At 41.3% G+C, this 18,669-nt stretch overlaps 1 protein-coding gene and 1 long non-coding RNA gene across 8 annotated transcripts in view; one reads left to right on the forward strand and one right to left on the reverse strand.

The window, feature by feature from the left end:
• TRAIP (TRAF interacting protein) overlaps nucleotides 1-6,138 on the reverse strand; it is a 28,879-nt gene extending 22,741 nt beyond the window's left edge. The window contains exons 1-2 of one of the 7 annotated variants that reach the window (XM_028718619.2): nucleotides 5,977-6,133; nucleotides 4,680-4,786 (exon numbers count right to left, since the gene is read on the reverse strand). In XM_028718619.2, coding sequence (XP_028574452.2) covers nucleotides 4,680-4,777 — 98 coding nt within the window. In that variant the 5' untranslated portion in view covers nucleotides 4,778-4,786; nucleotides 5,977-6,133. Of the gene's footprint in view, nucleotides 1-4,679; nucleotides 4,837-5,831; nucleotides 5,926-5,976 lie in introns of those variants that run through there. The other 6 variants (XM_028718620.2, XM_028718618.2, XM_028718616.2 and 3 more) reach the window with 6 other exon arrangements.
• Nucleotides 6,139-6,248: 110 nt separating this feature from the next.
• Nucleotides 6,249-12,890, forward strand: LOC144326987 (uncharacterized). Its single transcript, XR_013391942.1, has 3 exons — nucleotides 6,249-6,653; nucleotides 9,308-11,299; nucleotides 11,664-12,890. It is a non-coding gene; the product is annotated as an uncharacterized LOC144326987 (long non-coding RNA).
• Nucleotides 12,891-18,669: the final 5,779 nt, after the last annotated feature.

An 18,669-nucleotide genomic window follows, 5' to 3' on the forward strand; every position in this document is an offset into this window, starting at 1 on the left:
TTTTTTTTTTATAATAAATTTTTATTAGTTTTCCATAAGTAAAGAAAAAACATAGCAAAAACATAAACATAAACAAACACAAAATCGACTTCCCCATACCACCCCTTTTCTGCATTCTTGTTTCAAGATTTTTCAGCAACCCTCTGATAATAGACTTAATTATCTTTCATATATTTAGCTTCAATTAGTTATTAATACAACTGTAGTTCTTTATCTCTTATAACTCTGAGCCCCTAATTTTCCAAATTACAACAGTTTTTGAGATAAACTTTAAATTTGTTCCAGTCTTCATCCACCGCCTCTTTCCCCCGGTCTCGGATTCTGCCAGTCATCTCTGCCAGTCCCATATAGTCAATCACCTTCGTCTGCCATTCTTCCAACGTGGGTAAATCTTGCGTCTTCCAATACTTTGCTAGAAGAATTCTTGCTGCTGTAGTGGCGTACATAAAAAATGTCCTATCCTTCTTTGGCACCATTTGGCCCACCATACCCAAGAGAAAGGCCTCTGGTTTTTTAACAAACGTTCTCTTCAGAACTTTTTTTATTTCATTATAGATCATTTCCCAGAAAGCCTTAATCTTCGGGCAGGTCCACCAAAGGTGATAGAAAGTTCCCTCCGTTTCATTACACTTCCAACACTTGTTGTTGGGCAAATGATAGATCTTTGCTAACTTAGCAGGAGTCATGTACCACCTATAGATCATTTTCATAATGTTTTCTCTTAAGGCATTACATGCCGTAAATTTAACACCAGTGGTCCATAACTGCCCCCAGTCAGCAAGCTCGATGTCATGCCCAATATCCTGTGCCCATTTAATCATACTAGATTTCACCATTTCATCTTGAGTATTCCATTTCAACAGCAAGTTGTACATTCTTGACAAGTTTTTAGTATTGGGTTCTAACAGTTCTGTTTCTAGTTTTGACTTCTCCACTTGGAAGCCTTTCTTTCTGTCCTGTTTGAATACTTCATTTATCTGTCGATAATGTAACCAATCTCTCACCTTAAACTTCAGTTTCTCAAAACTCTGCAATTTTACATTTTCACCATCTTGTTCTATAATTTCACAATATTTAGGCCAATTAGAACCCATATTCAATTTTTTCACCTCTTTTGCTTCCATTGGTGACAACCACCTGGGGGTTCTACTTTCAAACAGATCTTTATACCTTATCCAGACATTATACAGAGCTTTCCTCACCATATGGTTCTTAAAACCTTTATGCAATTTTACCTTGTCATACCATATATATGCATGCCAACCAAATCTGTTATCAAATCCTTCAAGATCCAAAATGTCTGTATTCTCGAGGAGCAGCCAATCTTTCAACCAGCAAAAGGCTGCTGATTCATAGTAAAGTCTTAAGTCCGGCAGGGCAAAACCCCCTCTATCTTTCGCATCTGTTAATGTCTTAAATTTTATTCTTGGCTTTTTGCCCTGCCAAACAAATTTCGATATGTCTTTCTGCCACCTCTTGAAACAGTCCATCTTGTCTATTATTTGTAATGTCTGAAACAGAAATAACATTCTAGGCAATACATTCATTTTGATAACAGCAATTCTGCCTAACAAGGAAAGTTTCAGCCTTGACCATATGTCTAAGTCTTTCTTAACTTCTGTCCAACATTTATCATAATTGTCTTTAAAAAGATTCACATTTTTCGCTGTCAAATTCACCCCCAAGTACTTCACTTTTTTTGCTATCTCCAGACCTGTTTCATTCTGGAATGTCTCTTTTTCTTCATTTGTTAGATTTTTCTCCAAGACTTTAGTTTTTTGTTTGTTCAATTTAAATCCTGCAACCTGACCAAATGTCTCGATCAGTTCTAAAACTCTTTTTGTACTAGTGATTGGCTGCTGCAAAGTCAAAACTAGGTCATCTGCAAATGCCCTTAATTTATACTCTCTCACTCCGACCTGAATTCCTTTAACCAACTGGTCCTTTCTAATCATATTTAGCAAAACCTCCAGGACCAGTATAAAAAGTAGGGGGGAAATAGGGCATCCCTGTCGTGTTCCTTTCTCTATAGCTATCTCTTCCGTTACCACATTATTCACAATTAGCTTTGCCTTCTGCTCAGAGTAAATTGCACCTATACCATTTTCAAAACCTTGGCCTACCCCCATCCCTTGGAGATTCTTTTTCATAAAACTCCAACAAATATTGTCAAAGGCTTTCTCCGCGTCCACAAAAATCAAAGCCGCTTTTCTGTTAATGTTCATTTCCAGCAGTTCCACAATGTCTATTATATTCCTCACATTGTCAGACATGTGTCTTCCCGGGAGAAAGCCAGTTTGGTCCTTATGAATCTCACCTGTCAATACTTTCTTCAATCTTTTTGCTAAAATGTCTGCAAAAATTTTGTAATCCACATTTAATAATGATATCGGGCGGTAGTTCTTAACCTGGTTCTTTTCAGTCTCTGTCTTTGGTATAAGTGAGATAAAGGCCTCTTTCCACGTTTCAGGTGCCCTTTTCCCCTCCAATATTTCATTGCAAACTTCTTTCAGTGGTTGCACTAAACATTCTCTCAAAGCTTTATAATATCTAGCCGTCAGTCCATCTGGTCCTGGAGACTTTCCCAGTTGTGCCTTTTGAATGGCCTCCTCTATTTCTTGTTCTGTTATTTTCTCATTCAAAATCAACTTGCCCTGTTCTCAGTATGTCAGTCTCAGGTAAATGGCACCTTTTACCATTGAATGGCACTGCAAAAACCAATTACTGGCATTAAATAAAAATATAGAAATGTCAACTGTTTAAATCAAGGCCACCTCACATGCTGTTACACATAATTGTATAGGCCTAGATACTTTAAGTGTATAAAGCATTAAAGCTACTTTCTGTAAAAAAAAATCACACTGTATCGCCAAGGGTATAGAATTGCTAAAAATAAGGTCACACCAAAATATTAAAAAGGCTATTACATATACAGTAGTTGAAATACAAATGAATTCAAATGTTCATCAAATTAAATGAATAGCATTTTGTTTTAAAAATGTTTTCTGTAGCTCACATTTCAGAACTGTCAATGGTGAATGACACAATGCCCAGTAATGTAACTGGTTAAAAAAAAATCATTATTCATTACTTACACTGGCACTATCATAGCTTGACTTATTATTTACTACATTTTTAAAATGTGGGATGTAAAATTGGATCTTACATTAGAATTTACAGTTTGTAGAGAATATTCTCTGGAGAATATGCACACCTGCACACCTCACTACACGCAGGTATTATCAGTTACGGTCAAAACTCATCTAGTCTTGAGACAGACAGTTTTAGAATTAACTCTGCCACAGGGCCAACACCCTGTAATACACAGGGCTGCAATCCTGTGCACACTTACTACCCTGAGATTTATTTCCATGCAAGTTTCACTCATTTCAACTCCCATTTAAAATAAAGCAGTTTTGCTGAAATTTCAGTTTGCAATATCACAGTGCTGAACATCTTAAGTATTATTGCTGTTGCCATTGGGACAGTATTTAGCTTGGTAGACAATGTGTGGTACAAGGCATGCAAGCTTGCTTGTGATATGATTATAAAGTGATACAAATCATGATAAATGAATAAGATATGGATATGTCTTAGGAATATATAGAGTTTGTCTTGAAACACTCATTTGGACATATCTTCAATATAGGAAATACAGTGGTTAAGAACTTAATTCATTCTGGAGGTCCGTTCTTAATCTGAAACTTCTTAACCTGAGGTACTACTTTAGCTAATGGGGCCTCCCGCTGCCACGCGATTTCTGTTCTCATCTTGAAGCAAAGTTCTTAACCCGATGTTCTATTTCTGGGTTAGCGGAGTCTGTAACCTGAAGTATCTGTAACCCGAGGTACCACTGTAGCACAAAATATGCACACAGAGCATTAGGCTAGAAATGGCTTAGTACCACTGTGAACCTGGTCCTTCAGTCCTCAAATATTTTGACAGGCATCCGTGACACAGAAGGAAAAACAGAGGACACAACAAACTGAGGAAATGAGTTACAGACCTATTTTATCAGACAGAGAAAAATTATTGTCCTACTCCTAAGCAGCACACTGTTTCTATAACTGCAGTTTCTTGATGATCAACATATCCATCCCCCCTCCTAAACCACAAAGACACCAGCCAACAACAACAAAAAAACGCCGTAATGCTTCTTTCTATTCTACCTACAACTATAATATTAGCCTGCCTGGGCCCTTAGATACAGAGGAACAGGCCCTTTTCATTGTCTCACCATCATGCGGTGGCATGAGATATGGCACCCTTTGTGGAGGTGCCCCGATTATAGAATAGCCTACTCCTCTGAAGTATGGCAGGCACCAATATTGCTGACAATTGGGAGCCAGCTAGAAACTTCTATTTGCCCAGATGTTTTCTCATTGTTATAACTCATTGTGTTTTCATGTTGGATTTTTCAAATTCTGTATATTTTACTTACACTTACTCTTATTTTTGCTCCCTTTGTAACGTGCCTTGGAATCATTTGAACAAGGGCAGGTTAAAAATGCTCTTAATGAATAAATAGTAAAAAATAAGATGTTTCCAAGTATTATTTCACAAATAAGATGTAAAGAAAAGTTGATGTGTAAAAAAAAAAAAAAAAAAAAAGGAAAGTTGCTCTGGTTCTTAAATAACTTTCCTCCACCAATTTTGCCATTTGCTTATACAGTACTCACCATAAATGGTGGAAAGTATGTCCACAGTGAATAGCTGCCACATCCCTCTCATTATCAAAGAAATCTGAGCAGATGGTACAATGGGCACGGATAGGCATCCTTTAAAACTGCAAGATCAAGGAAAAAGATGCAAAGACTCAGATGTGGAACAGCCTCTCTGCAAAAAGAAACACCAAACTTAAAAGAGGTTCTGCCCAATAAGAAAACAGTCACAAGGGCATATCCTGAATGCTGCTTCCCTTTCCCCACCTGTACATTGAAGAACTGAATTTGCACTTGCTGATCTCTCTGTGCCCTGCACTACATTCCAGGTTACTGGAAACTTAGACAAAAATAACAGCAGCAAAATCCAGAGGGGAAAGCATTCCTTCCTGCATTTCTGGTTTTGCTCTATAGTCCCAAACAGCCAGTGAAAACACCTTACACTCCCCTCCGAAGCTCTTTCATTGTCACAGCCAGTTACTTAACTGGGCAACACCAATTGTAATATGGGATATTCAGTACGTCAGCTACACCTAGCCAGCAAGATATAGGTCAGATATTCATTACAAAGTATTTGCAAAACATTAGGACAAAGTACAGTGGTACCTCGGGTTAAGAACTTAATTTGTTCTGGAGGTCCGTTCTTAATTAACCTGAAACTGTTTTTAACCTGAGGTACCACTTTAGCTAATGGGGCCTCCCACTGCCGGAACACGATTTCTGTTCTCATCCTGAAGCAAAGTTCTTAACCCGAGGTACTATTTCTGGGTTAGCAGAGTCTGTAACCTGAAGCGTATGTAACCTGAGGTACCACTGTACTGCCCCTTATCAAAAGGAGGATTCAACAAGCACAGACCGCTTTCAGAATTTGATGAAAGCTGCAAACTCTTCCTCAGATTCCCCTTCCCTGTAGACCGTTTTCAAAACAACAGGAAGGAAATGAAGAGGGTAAATAATAATAATAATAATAATAATAATTCCTCCCCCCTCCAACTCCACAAACCTGCTGAAGCCCACAGGTTAAGAACCCCTCCTTTAAATCTCTACCCTGGGCTAGTCAGTGTTTCCAAGAATAACTAGCCTCACGAGCGGTGGGGAAAGAAGCTTTGGTTGCGGGGACTGAACAGAAGAAGAATAAGAATGTACAGTTAGGCAGCTTCCCAAACTCACAGAGCGTCTGCCTATAAAAGGCTGGCAGCCGTGACCAAAGAGAAAGAGAAAAAGAGCGCCCACGGACCAGTCCTCTCGCCCAGCTCCAGGGAGACGGAGCTGGGGATGGGGAGAGACTTCTCTCGAGGGGACACGCGAAGCTCACCCGCCCGTCTCGAGCTCTTGTCCTCCGGCTTCCTTCCCCCGCCCTGAACCCGGGAAGCTTCCTTGGAAGGAGCGCTCTTCCTGCAGCAGCCGCTATCAGGCCCAACAATGAACCTCTCGGTTTCCAGTTCAAGCCTCACTTTGGTTGCCGGATTCAAATTTGGTTCCTATCTCAGTGATTTCCGGAACGGAACGGAAATGACGTTATTAATTAAGGCGCGGGAGCAAAAAAAAAAAGGAAAAAGCCCCCCCCGTGTTTTTTTAAAGCTTCCGACACTGCGGCTGCCCCTTTTGAGGGGCGGGGCTAATAAGTGCTCGCGCCCCTCCCGGAGCGCGCGGCTAAAGGGGAAATGGGTGCTGCAAAAGGCAAAGCCCTCCGCTCCTGCATAGGGACTACGCTCTTAGAATTAGAAAGGGATAGAGCATGTGTAATCGGACTTTTTATTACATTTAGTTCTAGAAGAAGCTTCCAGGATTTATGGTGAGGGGTGGGAAGAGCCTCAATTAAGTATTTTTATTGACTTATTTGCCCCCTGCCCTCCCCTTGGTTACGCCTATGGTCTTGAGTCCTGTCAGGGCGAAAGGCGGGGTATTAAAAATATACGTAATAATCTAAATTGACAGAGGCAATTAGAGATCAATCCAAACATAAATTTCAAGAAGAATGGGGAAAATATAGTGAGTATCTGAAAAAACAGTGCACTCAGATTAATACCTGGACTTGTCTTGACTAATTACCGCAAAACAAATTATGGTGTAAGAATGTAAGATAAAGAGCAAAATAGTAATATAGCTGTATTGTTTTTTGTAACATAAAATCATTCAATAAAAATTATTTATATAAAAAAAAGATAAAGAGCAAAATAGAGAAGAGGAATTGAGAAAGAAACAGTTTACTAAGTATACAACCGGACCTGCGTTGAGGATGAAGGAAGCCAAATAGAAATGATTAAGAATTAGGGATGTACAGTATCTGTAACACCTGCTTTGCATTTGTAGTTGTAGTATCTTTTTGTGTTTGTTTTGTGAGTGTTGTCTGTGTTGGTGTCGGTATAATAGATCTCATATATATATATATATATATATGCTTTCGTAGATTTTCACGGGTACAGGAATGCAGGTTTTGGTGTCCTCGGGTGTCTTCCCGTGTAAAAGTTGGGGTGTCTAGGCGACGTTTCGACGAGGTCTCACTCGTCATCTTCAGGCTGGTGCTTTCGGCTTCTTGTTACTGGAACAGAGCAGGATCTCAGTGTTTGAGTTCCTATAAATACTGTTGAGGAGGTGTGGCCTCTAATGTTCTTGGGCAGAGAGGAAGTTCCCAGGCTAGTGTGCCTTTTCTTCTTTTGTTTCTTAATTACTTGAGGGATATCTTGAGTGATTTCTTGAGTTGTATCCTGAGTACCACTTAGGTGGGTCATTAGGTGTGGATTAGTTGCTAAAGCCTTTGTGTCTTGACCTCTTGAACTTTGTGAAGAGTTTTTCTGGGAAGATGGTTGTACTGCATTTTGTTGTGCTCTGGCTTGGCTTCGTGTATAGGGGCGAGCTGTGGTTTTGTGGTCTGTGCCAGCCAGATCTGTGTAGGGATTGCAGGGGGGTGCAGCATCCGGAGGTGCCACCATGGTTTGGCTACTGGATGGTATCTGTAATTCATCTGTGGAGAGGGTCTGGGTTTGGGTCTGGTGTGGTTGATTGGTGATGGCGTTCTGTGTGCCTCTGGCTCTGGTGTCAGTTTTTGTGGGGAGGGCTAATTTCCAGATGTCTGGCAAGCGGGATGTGTCGTCACGCTTGTTCATGTTGTGAGGGTGTTTCTCTATCTCGATGGCTTCCATGATTATTCTCTTGTGGTGATGTTCCATGTTAAAGAGCAATTTGGAATCTGCAAAATTAATTTCGTGTCCTGTTTCTTTCATGTGTTGGAAAAGAGAGGAAGTTTTTTCTTCTTTTTTGACGGCATTCTTGTGTTCTGCGATACGTGCATTTATTCGTCTGTTAGTTTGTCCAATGTACGTGGCTGGGCAGACTTTGCAGGGTATTTCATAGACCCCTTGGTTTTCCAACTGGATTTTATCCTTGGGGTTTCAGTTGGAAAAATCCAGTTGGAAAACCAAGGGGTCTATGAAATACCCTGCAAAGTCTGCCCAGCCACGTACATTGGACAAACTAACAGACGAATAAATGCACGTATCGCAGAACACAAGAATGCCGTCAAAAAAGAAGAAAAAACTTCCTCTCTTTTCCAACACATGAAAGAAACAGGACACGAAATTAATTTTGCAGATTCCAAATTGCTCTTTAACATGGAACATCACCACAAGAGAATAATCATGGAAGCCATCGAGATAGAGAAACACCCTCACAACATGAACAAGCGTGACGACACATCCCGCTTGCCAGACATCTGGAAATTAGCCCTCCCCACAAAAACTGACACCAGAGCCAGAGGCACACAGAACGCCATCACCAATCAACCACACCAGACCCAAACCCAGACCCTCTCCACAGATGAATTACAGATACCATCCAGTAGCCAAACCATGGTGGCACCTCCGGATGCTGCACCCCCCTGCAATCCCTACACAGATCTGGCTGGCACAGACCACAAAACCACAGCTCGCCCCTATACACGAAGCCAAGCCAGAGCACAACAAAATGCAGTACAACCATCTTCCCAGAAAAACTCTTCACAAAGTTCAAGAGGTCAAGACACAAAGGCTTTAGCAACTAATCCACACCTAATGACCCACCTAAGTGGTACTCAGGATACAACTCAAGAAATCACTCAAGATATCCCTCAAGTAATTAAGAAACAAAAGAAGAAAAGGCACACTAGCCTGGGAACTTCCTCTCTGCCCAAGAACATTAGAGGCCACACCTCCTCAACAGTATTTATAGGAACTCAAACACTGAGATCCTGCTCTGTTCCAGTAACAAGAAGCCGAAAGCACCAGCCTGAAGATGACGAGTGAGACCTCGTCGAAACGTCGCCTAGACACCCCAACTTTTACACGGGAAGACACCCGAGGACACCAAAACCTGCATATATATATATATATATATATATATATATATATATATATATGCATGTTGTTTAGTTGTTTAGTCATGTCCGACTCTTTGTGACCTCCATGGACAAAGACTACAGGCATATACTGTATATCTATATCTATCTATCATCTATCTATATCTATCTATCTATCATCTATCTATTAATATGAACTTTTTGTACAAGGATTGGGGAAATGTTACAGAAGTCGTAAAATTTGATGGCATGGTGCCCATTATACACATGATGTTGATTCTGGCTACAGGCTATTTATTTCCTTACTTGCCAGGGAATTCAGACGCTCCTCCTGCCACACCAAGCTTCTTCAGAGCGAGCGGCCGGACATCCATAGTCCTGGATGGGTGGAGTCACGGACCATTACGGCTGCTAAATTCAATATTGGATGAAGCTTATATGCAGTTTTGCCTAAAGGATGCAATTCTTATATGGAAGTGATAATCGAAAATGGGCTGAACAGGGGATGAGCTGGAAAACCTGCAATGATTGCCATTTCTACAGAGCTATTAAAAAGTGTAGGAATAATGTCCTGTCTTGAATCCAGTGTCTACTGTTGCTTGAGGGGACTATTATTTTTTGAAGTTACAGCTCTCAGAATTAATAAAAGAGGACGTACAGCAAATTAAGTGTGCACAGAATTGGACCCTTGCATCCTAACCATGGTTATTTGGAAATAGTTCATGGGTTGCATCTAATGTTAGAGCAGACTCCTTGAAATTAACAGATTTGACAGTTTAAGTGCATTAATTCCAGTGGTTCTTATTCAAAGTAGAATTGGATACAAATCCATGGTGGTATTTGTTTCTATTTGGGTAAGTATGCTTAGGATTGCATCTGTGCAATTCTAAGCATGCTTGGTTAGAAGTACCACTAAATACAGTGAGTGGAATTCAGTGCTAGGTGGGGTATCTATGTATAGAACACGGTTTTCCTGCAATGAGACTTCCCCAAATCTGTCTTGGAGGTGTTGGGGAGGAGGGGAAAGGCCTGTTGTACAAAGTGACCTCGTTCAATGCATATGACAATTTAGTTGAATCCAGTGTAATGAGATTTACTTCCTAGGTAGTGTTTCAGATTGGACCCCTTGAATGCTGTGTTTCTAATTTCTGACTAAGCATTCCTTGGGTCAGGCAAGCTGCATGTTGAACAACAACAAAACAATATAAAATATATGTTATTGAGGAAATCCAGTTTTTATCATACTTCTTTCGTTGTCTTTAACCCCACATGAAGACATTTCCACACCCAACCTCCCAGATTTGCCTAAGCCAGTTTTCGGCACATTTCCCTTCAGATTTGAGAATGGCTCTGGGGGCTTTTAACTGAGTGTATTTTGGTGCTTTCTTTTTCGCTGCAATTTCCCCAGTGGAGCAGCACCTCAAGTTGTAAATGAATCCAGGGACTGCTGGCGCTGTTGCTTATTTTCAAAGCATGGAAACAGTAAGTTCACATCCCATCTGTGTCATATCTAATAACAACAATGTACAAATCTTAGGAAAATCTACAGTTTGACATAGCAGGGTTTCTCACAGAAGAACTCATTGTACAATTTCTATAATAAGACTCCCTTGTTGGGCTTTGCTAAACAGAAATAATATGGTATCTAGAAACAAAGGCAAAACAATTTGGTGGGTTGAAGGTGGTGAAGACATTTCTGTGGGAATTAAAAATTCAACACCATTTGTGCTTCATTAAATGCAACTGCAGGCTGTCACACATTGCATAAAGGTCTTAAACTTGTCATTTTGGTTGTGAAACCTGGAAAAGAAAACTTTTCTGGTGATATTTGACACTGCGAATGGATTATTTCCAGCCTTCTGTTTTGTGCAGAACAAAGAGATTAACTTAGTTTTGTAGAGATATATAAAATATTTACTAGCTTACACAACTGTATGCAGCTGGATGACATGACGGGTCTGGCAACACTTGCATAATTGGTTGGGATAGATGTGACATGTATTGCTCAGAGGGCTTTTGAGCCTCCTGTTATATAGAATACAGTGGTACCTCGGGTTAAGTACTTAATTCGTTCCGGAGGTCCATTCTTAACCTGAAACTGTTCTTAACCTGAAGCACCTCTTGCTGCTGCCGCGCCGCCAGAGCCCGATTTCTGTTCTTATCCTGAAGCAAAGTTCTTAACCTGATGCACTATTTCTGGGTTAGCGGAGTGTGTAACCTGAAGCATATGTAACCCGAGGTACCACTGTAGTTTTAAATGCACCTGTACCACCTTTTGAAAATCAGTTAAGAACCAGGTATGAAGGTGGATTTTGGACGTGGGTGGCGCTGTGGGTAAAAGCCTCAGCGCCTAGGGCTTGCCGATCGAAAGGTCGGTGGTTCGAATCCCCGTGGTGGGGTGCGTTCCCGTTGCTCCCAGCGCCTGCCAACCTAGCAGTTCGAAAGCACCCCCAGGTGCAAGTAGATAGGGACCGCTTACTGGCGGGAAGGTAAACGGCGTTTCCGTGTGCTGCGCTGGCTCGCCAGATGCAGCTTGTCACGCTGGCCACGTGACCCGGAAGTGTCTCCGGACAGCGCTGGCCCCTGGCCTCTTGAGTGAGATGGGCGCACAACCCTAGAGTCTGTCAAGACTGGCCCGTACGGGCAGGGGTACCTTTACCTTTATGAAGGTGGATTTACAGTTGCATTTATACCGTCTTCTATTTCCTGCGTCACCTGAGAACAGATGTATTCTGCCTTGAAATATATAACCTTCCAGCCCTCCATTCCCCCCATACAGTTGTACATATTTGGGAATAACCTTTTCATATTTTAAGCTTGCCTACTTGCATTGAAATGTCTCTTTTGTCACCATTGAGAACATCAAAAAGCCTTGCTGAATCAGATGAGGCCCATTAGTCCAGTATTATGTTTCGTCCAATGGCCCAAGAGATGCTTCAAAAAATTCCACAGGCATGGCAGAAACTAAAGATAGCAGCCCTTCTTCGGTGTTTGTCCCTCTGTTACTGATCGTCAGAGGCATGTTGCTTCTGTGGTTCCAAAAGGTACAATGGCTAATAGTTGTTGGTAGATTTATCATTCATGAATTGGCTAAATCCCCTTTGAAAGCTGCCTAAGACAGTGGCCATCCAATTATTGTGCCAGCAAATTCCTTAAATTAATTGCATGCTTGTGAAATATTTTTTTATTTTGTGTGTTATGAGTCTAATTGCATGACTCCATGTTCTAGTGTTATGAGTGAAAGAAAAATCTTCATTTCCCCCCATGCAATGTATTTTATGACTCTGTCATGGCTACCTTTCATCATATTTTCTAAGCTCATGGTGGCATTGCAGTTGAGTAGTCACAGGGCTGCATGGACGAGCATTTGGGGAACTTAACTGGGGTAATGTTTTCTGCATTTGCTGGCGTGGTGCTATTTAAAACAAAGCATAACTTTTTCTGTGCATTAACTGAAGTTGGGTATGATTCCCAAGTGATCATTGAAGTGCTTCAAAATGCTTGTGTGTTTTTGACCTCAGCTTTACCATGATAGCTTGTTCCACTTTCCTGTCATCTCTAATCTGGAAAACCATTTTCTCCTGCAAATTGTAACAGAATTCCCTAGCAGAGGTTCTGCTAAGGATACATTTCTGGGGAGGGTATGTGGTGGGACATGAAATTGCATCTCCTTGTTCCTCTTGCAGTGTCATGAGCTAGTATACAAATACGGAGGCAAGAAAGCTGTTGTAAATTGTAAAGCACAAAATGACAAGATTCTGGTTGCTGCTATTAGTTGACTGGTTGGGCTTCCTGATCTAGTAACTACTGCTGGAAGGCCATAGGTTCCCCATACATGCCATAAATGAGATAAGGAATCAATGAACATGTGTGTAGTCTCTAGGTGGCCATGTTGTGCATCTTGAGGACATCAGTAAGTTACGTTTCTTTCTTGAAGAATGCAAGATTGTTCAACAAGGCCTTTTCCCCAGGCTGAAACAGGAATTTTATGTAGGGCCTTGACGGTGGGGAGTGGAAGGTGGAAAAGAACACAAGACACCTCTACTCTAACATATTATACTGGCCTCATACTGTATTAGGCTTAATTGATAGGGTTTCCTCCCAGTTCCAAAGCGGAGGCCTTAAATTGGTTTTAAAGCAGGTATAAAATCATGGCATAGTTGTGTCCCCCTTCCTATCTCAGGCCGCTTTCCAAATTATATCTATATTGTATAAAGATAGACCAGCATTATTCACAGCCCTGGAATTGTGTGTACAGCAGGATTGTGTGTACAGTGAAGACACAGAGGCAGACAATGGCACTAGCAGGTGCTCTCTCAGTTTACCCTTAGAAGGGACTTTATTTTTTTTCCAGTGGTACAGTGCGGCAATTACACAGGAATTTCTGGGTGGTTGTAGTTTAAATAAAACAATTTCATAGACTAAACTCAAACTTACAAACATGCAGCTGCTTGTGAGGGAGGAGAAAGGCTAAGAAATGCTGGAGTCAGTAACTGAGGCAGGCAGGTGACTGAGAAGGCCTTGAAGTCTACTATGTAGGCTGTTCACAACAAGAGCCAGGCTTCTCTGTGTTCCTTATGTGGGACTGAACCTGGGATAGCAAGACCCAGTTATGGGAAATGAGGGTGCTTGTGGTTCATGTGAAGGGTTTGACAGGGGCTCTGCCTTCAACAGGTGTGTGACAGACAGGGAACTCTTCTGTCAGCTTCAAGATGCAGGGATGGATAAAGCATAGCCGTATGATTTCAGCATACTATGCTGTTGGTAAAAGGTAATGGACCTCCTTCGGGAAAGAAAATGGCAACTTGATTCATACTTCATATTGGACACAGCTGAGGTGGGTCTTTCTCTCCCCAAGTGTGTAGTGTATGTGGGATTTTACAATAATTAATAGCTGTGCATGAATCTCAAGCTTCTGTGCTAATTGACATATAACCCGGGTGCTCCTATTTGAGTTGTTGTGCTTAACTTGTGTCAAGTTAATCATTCACAACCTTTCTATGCCGTTCCATAAAATAAAGTTATCTGAGCTGCTTACGAGAAGCCAAGGCCCTTTCACACAAAAAGGAACAGCTCCTTCCTAACCTCAGTCTGTCCCAAAGCCATAACCTCTGTTTAAAATAGTTCAGTGGGATTTACTTTCAGGTAAGTGAGTATATGATTGACACTTGACCTGGGAGTAGGTTCCACTGAACTCGGAGAAGGCCTGTACTGCCAATCTAATGCTTAAACGGGCAAAAAATATCTATGCACTTGTAGCAATTTTAGTACTTGCCTGATCTAGAGCATTCTTGTTTATACTAGTCTATATTATTATTTTTTTAAAAAACTGAATATATGAAGTATATTGCACATTTTTGAGTTAGCAAAAACAGGTTAATGCATTCAATTCTAACTATGCAGGGGCTTGCCTTGAGAGTAATTCAGAAAAGGGGGTTGCCATGGTGCTGCCCATGAACTCAATGGCATCCCTGCGGCCTTTCCCTGACATCCATGAAGCCTCCTCACTATTTCCTTTGTCATGAGGTGGTAGTAGCTATTACCTTTTTCTCCCTTGAAAAGTACCATATTTACTCGAGTCTAATGCACCATCAAATCTAATGTGCACCTCAATTTTCAGAACCTTGAAACCAAAGAAAGTATTTGCTGGCAAATGTAAATGTGCCATCGAATCTTATGCCCACCTTAATTTTCGCAACGTAATTTGGCCAAAGGTGAGCATTAGATTTGAGTAGATACCGTACATAAAGTTGAATGAAGGAGTTGGAAGGGTAACACTCTTTCCCACTTTTCAGTTCTATGTTTTTTTCAGGATTAATTCTTCATGATCTGATTTTTATCCAGATCCCTTGGGAAAACTAAGTGCCTCCTTTCTCTTTTTCTGTCTCTTTGAGGAGGGGGAGAGAAGCGATTAGAGAGTTTGGTGCTCACAGTGTTTGCTCAAAGATCCAGATGTGCTCATGGGCAAAAGTTGTTGACCTCCAATCTAGAATCTTGAGTGAAAAGGGCACAATTTGTATTGGGGTGGGGGGAAATCACTCATCACATGGAGGGGAAAAAAATCCTTGTTGGAAATAAGAAAAACTTTAGCCTTAAAGAAGGATTTTTGTATTTCACCAGCAGAAATAAACATCTGACTACATCATTTAATCTTCAAAACGGTTGCACACAGGACATATTAGGAGCAGGCCTGCCTTAGGTGCCATTTTCAGTTGTGATTAGAGGACCAGAGTGGCCCAGGAGAAGCAGGCCCTCCAAGTACAACAGAACTACTTTGTTTAAAGACAAAGGAGCTGGTGCGAACAACTGCAACAGCAGCACAGCTGCTCTTCTAACAACCTAGTCACAACATATCATTTTAGAATGAACACTGGACGCCTCAGGAGCCTGGTGTTTTCGTGCTCTGAAGAGGTGACCACATAATCTATAGGTATACCTTATAGTGCTGTACATAGGTTGCACATACAGTAGTAGCTTCAAAGCGAGACATGAATGTGCAGACGGAACAGTCCAGAAAGTACATACTTCAAATCATAGACTGCCTTCTGTTTATCATGCGCACATGACAATCACAAACCATACTAGGGGTGCTGTATTAATCTCACACATACCTTGTTTATTTTATGTGCTGCACGCATGCTAAATACACCCAGTCCGCAGCATTTCCTTTCCCAGAGCCAAGCTTTTCTACTACTGTGAGGAACCATTTTGGCTGCTCATACCGGCAGCCATATGCAGGCCTCACACTCTCCTTTGCACAAAACACCTGTGGAGAGGGGCTCAGGAACCAACTTGAAGCAGGAACAAAAATTTCTAGTCCTTGACTACTTAGGGGTGTATAGTGGCAGATTAATAGAAACAGGTGAGACTTCTCAACTTGAGGGCTGCTCCTTCTGTGACATAAACCCCTTCTGATCCCAGCAGTCCTTTTCGTTGTTAATAAATATTACTCTGGAGTTAAGCTTTAGAATATAATCAAGGTGCTAATAGTTCTCTTCCTTTTAAGGAATGTAGCCTGTGGCTGTAAGAAGTCTGTGTTTCTAGATCACAAAGCAATTGACATAAAAAAAATTACCGGTACCTGCTATCTGTGCCAGAATTTTTTTTTTTTGGGGGGGGGGATCAGGCTTTTGTTTGGGGGGTACATAGATATAGTTCACATGCAAGCACCAAAATGTAATACGTGCAACAGGAGCTACAGTCTTGCTTTCTCCATCAAGGAGTCAGTATCGATTATATTTGAAGGACCCAATCTGGCCTAATATATGCTACTGGCACCCCAGCCCAGCGTTCACTTTCCATGGAAGATGTCCTGCTGAGGCCTACATGCCTAAAGTCTTAGGTGTGTATGCCACCTATGGTCAGGCTGTCCTCACATAGGTAGCAGGAGTCAGCTGGTGCCCTGACTCCATTCATAGGGTTAGACTGAACTGTACTTGAAAAGTCCAAACCCAGACCCAGAATCTGCCCAAATATCTGGATTAAAGAGGAGGCTGTTAGGTGTATTGTATCACACACCATGCAGCACAGTTGAAATATTTTCATTATAGCTAATGAAAGTTGTCCTGTTAGACAGGGATGAAAATATGGAATGGCCCATTGGCAGCTTCATGGAGCTATGCTACGTATTTAAATGTGCCAAACAATCCCATAGTTGTAGGCCATGCAAACCGAACCTAAACTGGAACTGTTATGTTCGGCAGTGGCCTGGCTTTGCACACGGGAGTCTGCAGTCAAACAGCTGAATGGCGACACAGAGAGAGCATGATTTGAGGAGGAAAAGGTTGGCTGCGGGGCTCAACCCCCACCCGCTGCTTCTCTTCTGCAGCATCCTCTCTCAGTTGGTTTTCTCTTATCTGCAAACAATGTGTTGCAGAAAACACATCTGGGTGAAGCAGCTGGGGAATAAAGTAACATACCTCCCCTACTTCTCCCCTTAAAACCACATTCTCTCTGAACTCCGCTTCGGATATGAAATATTAATCTAGGTTCCTATACCTATCTGTTAAGAAGATAGAGTTCTACTTTATGTGTCAGAATATTGATCCATCTAGCTTAATATTGTCTACACTGACTGGCAGTGGTTCTCTAGGGTTTCAGGCCAGGAATCTTTCCTAGCCATACCTGGGGATTGAACTTGCAACCTTCTGCACGCAATGCATGTATTCTACTACTAAGCCTCTGCCCCATCCCCCTTGGAGTTGATTCCAACAACATCCGTAGGGTCACAAGTTCTCCATCCTTGTGTTGTTGAATTTTGATTTTATGCCTACTTGTAAGCCATTTTGAACTCAGTGGGACTTAACAATCAACATGCAGAGGATTGTGCTATTTGTCTGCTTTTATATATGCTATGGCACAGCCCTTGATTACCTGATTTCTCAGTTTTGTTCACAACCTTTCCTTGAAAGAGTTTTGAAACAACTGTTCATAAACATTTTTTGTGTGGCTCTGGTCCTCTTTTATAGCATGCCAACCAAATCCTGTAAGAAATATAGAATTACTAAATTTCCTAGTGTGTAAAGTACATTTATCTTCACAGTGTGCCTGGAAGCAGAGAGACATTTTCATCTCTGTTTTATGGGAGGGGGGATGGCAGTATAGAATAATGACAAAAATGGTGACTGCAATGTTTATTACATAGGCTCAGGAATGCTAGCTATTGGAATAAAGTGTGTATTTCAGGGTGAGGGAGAACATTCTTTCATTTTACTGAAAGATGAGCTTCTTGCCACTGCAGATAGGGAAGGAAGCACATGATCGAGCTGTTAATGCACACACATTTTCTGCTGATCCTATTCTACAAGTTGCTTACTACTTTACCCTCTTGCAACCCTAACTGGCTTTGAAGTCTATTCCACCTTAAATGCTTGGTTCCCTCCCAGCTGAATGCCTTAAATAGTGTCAGAGAGGGAATTTGGATAGGTATATAGCTTTTTCACTTTCGCATAATGAGTTACACCTGCAAAAATCCCCTCTTCTACCCATTAAAGGTACAGAAGCAGATGGTTTTTTCATCTGATCACTTAACCTTGCAGGAACCTTGCAGTAAAGTTGCAGGAATGTAAATACCTAAACAAGGCTTCTACAGATTTCCACTAAGATAAATCACCTGCAGAATCCATCTACAGGATTTTGCCACAGTGTAGGATTCACCTGTCTGTTCTACAGTGTTGCTCTGGAGATCATTTGCTTCTTCTGTCACATTGTTTTCCAACAACTACTGTTGATAATCTAGAGGTCTCTCTGCAAGGTTCTCATAACCTACAATAAATCATCATCATCATCATCATCATCATCATCATCTGCCCTGAGTGCTTAGAATCATAGAATCATGGAGTAGGAAGGGACCCCCGAGGGTCATCTAATCTAACCCCCTGCAATGCAGGAGTCTCAACATGTTGTCTTGGGATAATGCAGCAAGTGTTAGTTAGTTAGTTAGTTAGTTAGTTAAATAAATAAATAAATAAATAAATGCAAGCTTCCCACCTGTCTTTTATCTTCCTTGCCCCTGCTTGTTCACAGTTAGCTTGTTTTCCAGACTAGGGTTGTCTCCTGTCCCCAGGGAAAATTGCTTCTGCACAAATATATGGATAGCTACACCCCAGTTGTGTTGACAGTTCAGTATCGACAGTTCATTGAAAAGTCTAGCAAATGCACACACACTCTCACATG

The sequence above is a fragment of the Podarcis muralis genome, chromosome 2 (genome assembly GCF_964188315.1).
Source record: "Podarcis muralis chromosome 2, rPodMur119.hap1.1, whole genome shotgun sequence".
Lineage (NCBI taxonomy): Eukaryota > Metazoa > Chordata > Lepidosauria > Squamata > Lacertidae > Podarcis > Podarcis muralis.